Source organism: Gavialis gangeticus, unplaced genomic scaffold (assembly GCF_001723915.1).
Source record: "Gavialis gangeticus isolate Ggan-Ray unplaced genomic scaffold, GavGan_comp1, whole genome shotgun sequence".
Lineage (NCBI taxonomy): Eukaryota > Metazoa > Chordata > Crocodylia > Gavialidae > Gavialis > Gavialis gangeticus.
Window position 1 is genome coordinate 82,498 of NW_017729018.1, and position 12,557 is coordinate 95,054.

The following is a 12,557-nucleotide window of genomic DNA, read 5'->3' on the forward strand; positions in this document are numbered from 1 at the left end:
TACAGGAAACAAATAGTAATTCAGCAGCCGGGACAATAGTTCTGGATCTATAAATAATGAAGCATATGTCTGTGTGTCTAAATAGGGGCCAGAAAAAACTGGGCTAATCTCCAAGGTCTGACTGTGCTGGGAAAACGGTCTGCTTTCCAGGCTGTTTCTCCCTGTGTGCTGTCATATTAGAACCACAAGTGCTTTGGCTATCAGGTGTATTTAATACATATATTCTGTGCCCTTAATTGTATGCCTGTTGTTCTGTCCAGTTGCATCCCAGAGGGAGTCTCAGTGGTCATAGGGTTGTAAGACCTCAGAGCATGTAATGCAACCATAATGATATTTTCCATTCAAAGGGTAAACAACTTGTTTGCAAAAAAATTAGACTGTTCAGTGTTTATTTTGGTCTTTTTTCTTTTGAAATATTCTCAGTAAGAAATCTCCCATCTCCTTTGATTTTATTGGTATGCTTGGAGATGAACATTTAAAAAAAAAATAACCCGTGTTTATGTTGCTTTGCTTAGACGTACAGTCAGCTTGCTCATCCAGTCCAACAAGCCAAAGCAATGGGTCTCCAGTCCCACTCCAGGATCCTTGACATTGATAACGTTGATGTAAGTCTCTGATTTTGTATTTCTTGCAGCATGGACTATGTTTTGACCTCTGGGTATAGATTTTTCTTATTCAAGATTTTACTTGGTGGTTGTATTGCTGTAGCACCTAGAGTTTAATTAAGAGTTTACTGAGAAAAGACCCCTGAACAGCCAAAAGCTGCTACCAGTTGCGCAGTAGCTGCGACAGGATTAAAGCATTAGCTGCAAGAGGAATTGATGCTGATGAGTAGACTGTTCTGATTTGTGAGGCTGTATTCAAGCATGGTTCTGGAAAAAATCTCTTCATTCTGCATTTTCAAAACAAGGTGCCTGTCTTATTTGAAGGCACATGGTATATGAGAAAATCTGGTTTATGGAATTCAGGGTTAGTCCAGTCTCAATAGCCTGAAACTAAGTACAGCATAACCTCATAAATCCGGCATGCTCAGGACCAAGCACCTGCCGGAAATTTGAAAATTCTGGATTTTTGAAACAAGCAGCAGCCGGTTGTGGAGCTGGGGGGAGGGTGGGAGCGAGCAGTGGCCATATGCAGAGTGGTGACATGGGGTTGTGGATGGTGGCGGTGGCCGCTGTGTGCAAGCTTCCCTGTCCGCATCTAGTGGGGGAGAGGGAGCAGTGGCCAGTCCCAGAGCAGTGGCTGCACGCGGAGCAGGGTGGTGGATGGCAGCAGCAGCTGCCACATGCGAGCTTCCCCCTCTGCATTCATGGGGGGGAGCAGAGGGGGAAGCTTGCATGTGGTGGCTGCTGCTGCCATCCACAACCCTGCATCACCACTCTGCGTGTGGCCACTGCTCTGGGTTCCCCGATGCAGTGTACAGTATTTTTTTTAAAGTGCCAGATTTTCGAGAATTCCAGATTTTTGATATTCGGATTTCTGAGGTTACTGTCTTACTGCTCTTCAGGGTACTGTCTCCTGTCTTCTGTATGGGATAAGCTTCCTACACATTTCTTTATGTCTAAAATATAGCTTTATGGTACGTGGATGTTTTCACCTCCTTGGGGGCTTTCCCCAGCATCCAAACTTTTATTGGTTATTGTGGTATTTTATTCTTTCTAATCAAAAGTAGCACAGTGAGGCAGGCACTAGTGAGAGAGTCTTAATTTGTTTCTTAGCAAGACAGGAGGTCTTTGGCCTGCTTCTGGCCTCTTCCACAGAGAGGAATGTCCCCAAAGGATTCACTAGTCTAACTAGACATTTTTGTTGATCTATTTGGCCACTGGGGACATATTTGAAGGCGTCACTTCCACCTCTGATCAGAGTCTTGGTTATAGGACTCTAGGAACCCCTTCATGCCATGGTGTAGATTTAGGCCACGTACAGGCGTTATGTGAATTGTTCATTTAGTTTCTCGTAGGGAAAAACGTGTCCCTTCTGGGAGGAAGATTTTCCAGGTGTCAACTTGGAAGATGTCCCTTGTGAGAGAGACCTCTTTTGCATGAATGACCTTTTGTGCATTCCTTTAGGGCGATTAATTAGAAAGACTCAGCACATTTGTGCAAAGGGCAGTGTTAGTGTTTATTTTGTGTGGTAATTCAGTTAATCAAGGTCATGCAATACAAGAAAGCCTGTATTTGAGAGACCTGACTAATTTTTTGTGGTTCTTGATGCAAGGAGAGTTTATTGTTATAAGAGAACCCATTGTCCTGTTAGTTTAAATACTGATAGCTCATAACATTTGCCAAATGTGTTCATAATGTGAATGCTCTATATCTGTGGTGCTCAACCTTTTTGCCCAGGGCTGGAGTGGCAGTACCTGGTCCATCCCTGGGCCAGATCCAGCCGGTGTTCCCAAGCTGGCGCCTGGGTGGGGGGCAGGCCGGTCCTGTGCAGAGGGAAGGAGACATGGTGTGGCCCTGCCCTGCACGGGGACAGAACAGGACAGGTCCCAACATGGCCTGACAGGAGGAAGGGGGACATGGCCAAGCCCTGCAAGGGAAAGGGGGTATGGCCCAGTGCTGGGGGAAGTGACATGGCCAGGTCCCAACCTGGCCCCAGTGGGAGGGAAAGGGGGCATGGCCCAACCCCAGTGGAAAGGGAAGGGAGCATAGGCCATCCCTGCGGGAGAAGGTGGCATGGCCTGGCCCCAGCCTGGCCTCACGAGAAGGGAAGGGAGCATAGTTCAGCCCTGACTGAGAAGCAGGAGAGGTGTGGCATGGCTCTGCAAGGGAAGGGGTTTCAGTCTGGCCCTGCCCAGCCCCGACTGGCCATGCAGGACTTGGGGTTTGGCAATTTGATAGGGGGGGAAGTTTTTTTTATATCCCAGTCACCATCTCTCCCACTTAGGGATGTCACTCATAGAGCAGATCCCTTAGGAAAGTAAATCAGTGGAAAAATGCATTTATGGGCTGACCTTCTTAAAAGGCAAATCCAGTGTTTTCTTTTGGGGTGGAGATGCTAAAATGTATTAATGGTGCAAAACAGGAAAAATGTTCAATAAGTATTTTATCTACTCTGGGAAGAGGTAAGATGTGCTTGTTTCACTTTAGAGTGATGAAGTACTTTCCAGTCCATTTGTAATTGAGGAGGATATTAAGTTTGTTAGGGAGGAATATTTTAGAAGCAATAGGCCTAGACAACGTGCCCCCAGGGGCCCTGGAAGAGCTAGTTCATAAGATCTTTGGCCTGTTGGTACTCATGTTTAATATCCCTTAGGATATCAGGGAAATTCTGGGTATCAAAGAATGCTAATTTTGTTCCAGAATTAAGAAAAGAGAGCAGGATGGCTCGAGTTGCTGTACGCTGGTTAGCTTGTCATCAGTCCTGGCAAACTGATGGAAAAGGAAGGTACAGGATTCAATTTATAAAGAATCAAGGGCAGGAATACAATTAATGCCAAGCATCCTGATTCTTGTCAAGCTGTACTTTTTTCTCTGAGGACATCACACATTTCACTGATAAAGATGGGGTAGAAAAATCATACGTAAATATTTATGAGGAGTTTGGCTTAATACCATGCTCTGTTCTGACTGAGAACATTCACCACTAGATTCTTCAACAAAGCGCACATTCAGTAGATTAACTGACTGTCTCAGTAAGTAGTCATCAAAGGGAAACCATGAAATGGTAATGTTTCTAGTGGTGTTTTTCAGGGCTTCAGTTGTGTCAGACCTAATGCCAGCAGTTTCACTGGTGATCTGGAGGGAAATATAAAATCACTGCTAATACTTGTTAATGAGAAACTGATGTTCTGGCAAATCACTAGCAGTTGCACAGGGCAGTTTGGACCACTTGATAAGCTGATCTCACTCGAACCAAAAAGGAGTTTTGATGCATCCAACTGCATCCACTTGTTGTTTGTTTCAAAAAGGGAGAGGAAATATTAAGGTCTAAAAAACTCCTTAATCTAGTAGAGTAAATCAACAAATCATGGGCATAAGCTGAAGTCAGGCAAATATGAATTGAAAATAAGACATGCTTCACCAGCGAGGGCGATTAACCATTGGAACAAGCAACCAAGGACTGCGGTGGAGCGGTCCGCCTCCTGATGTCTTCTGGATGCCTTTCTGGTAGTTATGCTGTATCCAAACACAAGTTCCTGACATAAGTAAATGGGTAAATGGGCAGCCATTGATAGCCTGTGTTAAATAGTGTCATAGTTTCATAGAGTCGGAAGGGACCTCAGTGGGCCATCTTTTCTTGGACTAGAGTCACCAGCCCTGGGGTCATGTGATCCCAGCCAGGTGCCTGTCCAGTCTCCTCTTGAAGACCCCCAAGGATGGGGCGAGCACCACCTCCCTTGGGAGCCCATTCCAGATTCTGGCAGCCCTGACTGTGAAGAACTTTTTCCTAATGTCCAGCCTGAACCTTTTCTCTAGTACCTTATGGCCATTGTTCCTTGTCGTTCCAGGGAGTGCCCTGATGGACAGATCATCACCGACTTCATGTTGCTCTCCCCCTATGAATTTGTACGCCACCACAAGGTCCCCTCTCAGCCTTCTCTTGGAGATGCTGAAGAGGTTAAGGTCCCTTAACCTTTCCTTGTAGGGCCTTCCTTGCAGGCCTCTAATCAAGCAAGTGGCCCTTCTTTGGACCCTCTCCAGGTTGTCCGCATCCTGCTTAAACTGCAGTGTCCAAAACTGGACACAGTACTCCAGCTGTGCCTACCTCTGCCTCTGGATTATGCCCAGCAATACCACTGCACCCCTAGCAGGACACCTCTTAACTCCCTGGGCTTCACTTCACTCAGATGGGCTGAGTTCATTTCCCCAGCATGACCGTCACGCTGGGGAAATGAAAGCCCAGCTGCGCTGAGTTCCCAACCCCAGCCTGATCGTAGGGCTGGAGAGAGAAACTGAGCGATCGGGCTCTGTTCCTTTCCCCAGCCTGATCGCAGCGCTTGGGAGGGGAACTGAGCCCGAGTTCAGTTCCCTTCCCCTGTGCTGTGATCGGCTTCCTGCAGCCCAGGGGCGGGAGACGGGGTGAGCCAGGGCTGTGTTCCCAGCTGGTGCTGGGAGCACAGCCCTGGTTCTCCCCTGTCTCCCACCACCTCGCTGCTTGGAGACTCAGAACATTTCCACTAGCCTCGTTTTGTTTTGAGGGTGTTTCGAAGCCCGTTGTTTCAATTCGCTGTCGCTGTTTCGAGTTTGAAATGAGTCAAAACAGTGTCGAATCAAAACAGCTGGCAAAATTTCGCACAGCCCTAGTTGTTATACTATTTAATTGCATCTTGTTAGTGTGAATTTTAAGTTAAATTCAAGTAGAATCTAACAGGAGATTTGTTTAAGCAACTTGGTTTGTTCATTATAAGGGGACTTAAAGTTGTTTAATTCACTCTAAGTCCTGAGTTCCAGGTAAGGATAAAAGTTAAGACTGTTTTTACTGCAAGAATGACATACAAGATATGAGTTAATCCTTATTGGGTGTTACCTGGGGCGCAATCATTTAGCTTGCCTAGGGAAGACTCCCAGGACTCTTGTACACATGCAGGGAGGCTGCTCTGACATGCTGTAACTACAGCACATCAGAGCGGAGCGTGGCAATTACCAAACTCCAGCAGACTCCACAGTCACATGTATCAGTGTTCCCACGCTGAAAAATGGTGGGGGGGCACTTTAAACTAAAGTTTGTTCGATGAGCTTTAATTCAGAGCACCCTGCCAGCATTATTCAGTGCGGGGATGCTGATACACGTGACACTTTGGGCATTTTTAATTAGCACAGCTCTCAGATCTGCGCTAAAATGCTCCCCACTTCCCCCTGCCTCCCAGAGCACGTCTATAAAGCCCCCAGTTACCTTTTGCAAACTGTTTTGGGTCAGACTAGATGTTCTACTAATGATCATTTCTGGCTCTGAAGTCTACTAATCTCTTTCTGTGCCCAAAGATGGGAGGCATGCATAGTTATTACAAAATAAGCTGAATGGGGCTGTGGGGTACTGTTATGTGGGGAAGACTCTGAAACAGTTTTGTTTTCATCTCCAGGCTATAAATAGTTACAGATTTTCGAAATGGCTTTGACTTATCAAATATGTTACAGGTTCAGTGACCCACTGCTAGCTCTTAAGTTCTCCTGTGGTGCTGTGCCAGTGGCACACTGCTGGCAGTAATTTCAGCACTCTTCAAATCAGAGATAGCATAAACACACGAATTGCATGTTAACTATCCCAAATCTGTTAAAGCAGTTTCCCTGGCTGCAGGAACCAAAGAGGGGAATGAAACCAACAGTCTCCTCCAGCACCCTTACTTGCAAAACCAGTGTGGTTTGTGTAGATCAGCAATCGGAGAGAGCTATAATTGGAGTAGCATACAGTGCTGAAAGTAACGGCTGAAAGATAGTAGTTATTTTGGGCTGGATTGGAGGAACAGGGGATTGTGATGTTTGGCAGGGCTGGGCTGTGGGGAGTTAGGACTGTTGAGGGCTGATGTACCTTTTCTTGAACTCGGTGAGTGCTAGATGTTTTTTCAAAACAAAAGGAAATGGATTTCGGGGGGGAGAGGGGGGAGCATGCTTTTACTAAAGCACAGTAAGTCCATTAGTTGCAATTAAGACAGTTTTAAAGTAGTACAGGGTAGCTGAAGTGTGACAGCAGCTGTTTTCAGAGAAAGTGTTTGACTTCCTCTACGCTTAACCTTGGATGAGCACATTTTTTGTAAACCAGACAAGACCACTCCTTCAGTCCTAGAAAGACTGTACCTTTCCATTTTGTTGTCTTTGTATCTTATGGCCTCCTGAGATACCATATGCTTCCCTTTCCTCCCACAACTCCTCTGAAATTCAGAGGAATGAATCCCTTTCTGAAACTTAGGGAATTAAATGCAAGTGCCAAGCAAACAGCAATGTGCCCATTGCAGCTGCAGTTCCCTTGATAACCTTGAGCAATAAATAATGACATAATCAACTTTATTGCTTTTTTCCCTATCTTAGCTAATTTAAGAGCATTCAATATTAAAGTCTGTCCAAGAGACATGACTTCATTGTATAATTGAATAATTCCTGAATAATTCCTCCTCCTCCCATTTTGAAGTAGTGCACTTAGAGTAGCAGTACTGAAGTGGTGGCTGACCTAATTTTTAACCAGGGTTTTCAGCCATTTACAATTTCCTTGAAATATTACCCTCTGGGGTAAAATGTTTTATATTCATTCATAGGCCAAAGTTGAATTTTGGTGAGGGGGAATTAAAAACAGATTCTTAATATGTTATCTGAGTTATCGAAATAGAGTTAAAAGACATGTTCTCATTCTTCAGATCCTTTTCCACATTTGAAAACACCTACTATCAGAGAGACTATTGGGGGTCGGACTAGCTGATCTACTCAGGTCCCTTCTGACCGTAGAAACTATGAAGAGACGACCCGAGCAGGGTGCAGGGCCCGGGGCAAATTGGCCCATGCGTGGCCCCGCCTCCGCTCCGATCCTGGATCCAAAGAAGCTGGATGGGGAGAAAAGGGGATAGCAAGCGGCTGGACGTGTTGCCACCACTTTGCCCAGCTCCGCGCTGCCACTGCTTTGCCCCACGCTGTGGGGCCTGGGGCGGTTGCCCCAATTTGCACCCCCAGGGATGGCCCTGCCTACTGTATTGAAAAAGGTTTATGTTCATACATTCAGTGTCCTCATCAAGGAAGGTGACTTAGTTAAGAAAGAGAGAGAACATTTAAAAGGTTATACATGAATAAACATGTCAAATTACCATATTTATCTGAATCCAAGATGACTTTGAATTTGAGGCAAGTTGCAATCAAGGATGTCAACTTGGGTGAAATTTTTCTAAACTATTTAAGTTATTCCTGTACACTTGAAAACTTTAGCCTGAGTCATAATATATTTTCTTAATGGAACAAACTTAATTTTGTTTTATATCTTTTGTGTTTAATTTCACAGGTTTTTAGAGGGGTGAGAGATGAGTCAGTGGAAGCCTCCTGAACTTCCTAACTGATTAAAAATGCCTTTATCAAGTGCAGTGGGGCTTACTTTATTAAGAGCTATTACTAAATAGATGGAAAGTTTCAGACTTATAGTTGCTTTTGAGTGGAAAATATACTCACCTTAAGAGCAGGACTGTTTTTAAGATGTCTCTAATTCATAACAGTTCTTATTCTCATTTCCAAGAAGTTCAGCTTCAGGCCAGTAAGAATTAACAGATTTAGTCCACAAAGAGCTGCTTTTAGAAAGCTTATAGGCATATGAAAACTTAGTTAATTAGTGAGAGAACGTTTTGTGATATTATCTATAGCAATTATACAGGTACAACTGTTATAACTTGGTAAAGTAGCCGAAGTCAGCCTTGAGGAGCATAAAGGGTTTGTGACTTACTTGGCACATCTACACATTCATTAGTGCACCGTAATTAAGGTACAGGAAACCCCCACTATTCGCAGCTCTGGCATTCGTAGTTTTAAATATTCGCAAATGCCTAACCTGCTTCTTAAATACACTTACAAGAGCTCTTTGGGAGCTCTGCGCTTGCCGTCGCCAGGCTCCCGCTGTCGCCAGAGCAGCCGTACCCCCCCAGCCGCTAGGGGCACTGAGTTCATGATCGCGGATTTTGCCATTCTCGGGGGATACGAGAATGTATCCCCCGCGAATGGTGAGGGTTGCCTGTACTAACTTAAGGCACTGTAATCAGTGCTACTGCACAGTAGCACCAGCGCATACTTTTTTTGTGATGCTAATGCGCAGTAGACTTAGCTCATTAGCACAGTTTTTGCTTGCCACGCTAATGCTCAGTAGAATCAGTTTACTGTGCATTGTAGCATCTCATCATAGATGCGCCCGCAGTGCCTAATCACTTTAGAGACTCCTGACACTGTTTACATTAATATGAAGACAGTCTCCTTTTTCTAATGGGCAAATTTTCTCTCATTGCAGTTGGCTATGGGGAAGATGATGGAGCAAGGACCAGTATTAATTATCACTTTCCAGGCCCAGGTTGTTATGGTGATTAAGGATCAGAAAGGGGAGGTGGTAGAAGGTGATCCGGTAAGTGATGCTTACATACTGTGTGTTTAAAAATGAGCCAGCCAGTTGTCCATTCCAGTGGAATTGTATGTTCTCATTTTTAATGTAATCTAATCGTGGTGTAACAAATATCTACAGTGGAAGCCCGGCTAATTTGTATTTATTTGTGTCTCAACACAGTTATCATATTGCTCTAGCCAGAGGTCTAGCTGTATGGAACCCTCTATCTTTATTGAACCCTCATTACATTGGTCTGGTTGCTAAAACATTATGAAATATCATCAGTAATTAAAGCTTGTCAAATAAGCAAGTGTGCTTTGTGATGCAGCCTTTGCCTTTTATTTAGGAAGTTCACTTGTCAATTAACAAAGTTTTTGTACTCTTATTGTTCCAGAGCTCAGGCACTAGTGCTGCTGTTTTTCACAGAACCATAGAAAAGTAGGCCTGGAAGGGACCTCCTGACGTTATCTAATCCAACCCCCTACCCAAGGGAGGATTGTCCTCAAACTATCCCATGCAAGGACTTGTTTAATGCATCCCTAGAACTATGCAGTCAACCCTGTCATGCAACTACAAGGCATATCACCCAAAGACACCAAAAGCACCTTAACTTACCACAGGTAAAGCAGGGGGCAACAGTGTCCTGCTGCTGCAAGGGCTGTTAAAATACACTCAAGAAATGAAGGACGAGGGTCTCTAGGAACAGAGATCTAGAGAATGGAACGGGTGCTTTTAAAAACAAAAGCAAAATAGACAGGGAAGTATTTGGAAACGTAAGGTCTTTGGGAAAGATGAGAGCCTTTAGAAACCATGTAAATGTGACTGGTTAAATCAGGAAAGTGTAGCAAGCATGGGAAAAGTCAAAGGAAATAGCAGTTGATCCAATAATTTACACATCGGTGAAATCTTAAAACAAGTGAGAGAATCCAGTTGCTACTTCCGGTCCACTTCTGGGTCTGCCGGGGAGTGTGCTGGGCGGACCCCCAGCCCCGGCTTGGTGATCAGCTGCAGGGGGTCCTGGGTGCCCCCCCACCAGACCCAGGAGGCACCAGTCACGGAGCCAGGGGGGTGCGAGGGGTTCCCCCAGAGCGCTCCCTGGCAGACCTGGAAGCAGACCAGAAGTGGTTCTGGTCCACTTCTGGGTCTGCTGCTGAGCACACTGGGGAGCCCCCTGCGCTTCTGTGGGACACTGCGTCTGCCCCACCATCGCATCACTCACGAGCCCCTGCTTCCTAGAGGTATGTAGAAAAAACGTTTAAAGCTGTCTCTATGTCTGAATCTTTCCAATTCTCTCCAAATTGATTTGGAAGGTTCTGATTTGATTCAGAGAGATTAAAGGGTCCTCTGATCTGATTCAGATTTGGAGATTCAGCCATCGAATTGGGCCAAATCTCCACCGAATCAAATCGGAGACCGAAGCTTGACACAGCCCTAATGACTGGTTACTCCACCTCAGACTACTATGCCAGTTCATTGGAAATCCTAGAGGAAACAGGGCAAAAACTCCTGGGCAGCACTGGGAAGCAACAAAGAGTAGAGATATTGTTTGGAGAAGGTTAGGATGCAATGAATAGTTTACTAGTTCACCACAGATCAGCTTTTGCATTTGTAATTAGATCTAATTGCATTTGTAATTAGATCTGTTAAACAGTGGGAGTTCACTGAATAAATCTCAGCGGTGATATATGCCGAGTGTGAAGTAAGTATGAATGTTCTATCTATTTTGGTTTCAGTGCAAGGAGGAATGTGGTCTGCTGACTGCGAAAAGTCTCTGCTGCTTGGGAATGTCATCTTGGTGTGGTTTTGACAAGGCCCAATCCCTCTGTCCCATAACAGCCAGCCTCTTCCTGGCTGAAATGTAGGATGCTTCTGATTCTCACATTAAGAAATAGTAATAATAATAATGGTGACATTTGGGAAAACTTGCAGCCAGACATATAAAACATTAAAATCCTTAACTTGAGAAGGGGGTAAGTCTTACTTAGCGGTTGTGTCTACATGAGATACTTACTGCACAGTAGCATTGCGTGGCAGCAAGGGTGATGCAATGCTACTGCACGGTAGTCATGGACTACTGCACAGTCAGCGTCACAAAAAAGCTGTTCGGTGATGCTACTGCACAGTAACTTCAGTGTAGATGTGGGCAGCATGCCTCAGTTAATTAGCTAGTCGTTTCTTACTATGGCAAGTTTATACAGATAAATCATGCAGAAAGATTGTTCTTTTTGTGCATGTTTTTGTTTGCACCCACATTGTCCTAAATCAGATTAATTGAGAGTCTCATGAGACTCAGGGAGCAATTTTATTTGAGTTGGCTTGGGTTTGTCTTCCTGGCTGGAAAACACTAAGGAAAGTAATTATATGTAGCACTGCTTCTGGCCAGGGGGAACTGTCTACTGGGACTCTCTGAGCCATTTTATTCCCATCAGCCTTCTGAAAGAAAAGGCAAGATCCCATTAATTGAGAGTAAATTTAAGTGAAGAGCTGCTGTAAGCCCCTGGGTGGAATGATAAGAAGTGTCTGGGATTCTGCCAGCAAGGTAATAGTCACTCTGCTTGATGTCTTGTCTTCTTTTACATACCCATACCACCAGCTCTTTTGTTAATGCCTAACTATGCATACCATGTCTTCACCTTGGCCTATCTGAGCATATGTCATCTGTCATTCCTGCTTCTTTGGAGTCCTGTAGAAGGGCAGGATTGAGTCTCGCTGATAGATCAGAGGACCAGCAGATCATGTTAGATTTTCAGTTCCTGTTCATTTCCTGGTTTTATATTTACATATTTTTTGTCCATCCTAATGCCTACATGAAATGGGCCTTAGGGGCATGAAGAGCCTGGAGGCCCCAGACACATAGGGCATTTATACACCTATTTCTTTTCCAGTGACGTGCTGGAGATCTGCTGCTTCAGAACAGACTCGATTAATCAAGTCTAAGGCTGTGTGAAGCTTCAGTCCCTAATTCGATTTGGCGGAGATTTGGCCCGATTTGGTGACCGAATCTCCAAATCCAAATCGAATCATAGGACCCTTCAATCTCTCTCAAACAAATTGGAACCCTCTGAATCGATTCAGAAGGATTCAGAAAGATTCAGCGAGTCAGACATAGACACAGCTTTAAATGTTTTTACTACATACCTCTAGGTAGCAGGTGGCTCGTGAATGCTGTGATGCTGGGGCTCATGGAGCATCCCACAGGAGTGCAGGGGGGCTCCCCAGCGTACTTGGCAGCAGACCTGGAAGTGGACCAGAAGCACTTCCAGGTCTGCCAGGGAGTGCACAGGGGGCCCCCCCTCGTACCACCCCAGCTCGGCAACTGGTACCTCCTGTGTCTAGGGGGGTCACCCGGGGTCCCCCCGTGTGCGATCGCCGAGCCTGGGGAGGTGCGGGGGCCCTCCCCAGCACGTTCCCTGATGGACCCAGAAGTGGACCAGAAGTACTTCTGGTCCACTTCCGGGTTTGCCATCGAGCACATGGGGCACTCCTGTGGAGCACTCCATCTGCCCGAGCTTCACAGTGTTTACAGTCTGTGTCTGGTACCTTGAGGTATGTAAAAA

At 45.3% G+C, this 12,557-nt stretch overlaps 1 protein-coding gene across 1 annotated transcript in view; it reads left to right on the plus strand.

Moving 5' to 3' along the window:
- TIMM44 (translocase of inner mitochondrial membrane 44) overlaps positions 1-9,066 on the plus strand; it is a 46,994-nt gene extending 37,928 nt beyond the window's left edge. The window contains exons 11-12 of the mRNA XM_019513186.1: positions 516-605; positions 8,911-9,066. Of these exons, the coding sequence (XP_019368731.1) occupies positions 516-605; positions 8,911-9,051 (231 nt within the window). The 3' untranslated portion in view covers positions 9,052-9,066. The remainder of the gene's footprint in view (positions 1-515; positions 606-8,910) is intronic.
- Positions 9,067-12,557: the final 3,491 nt, after the last annotated feature.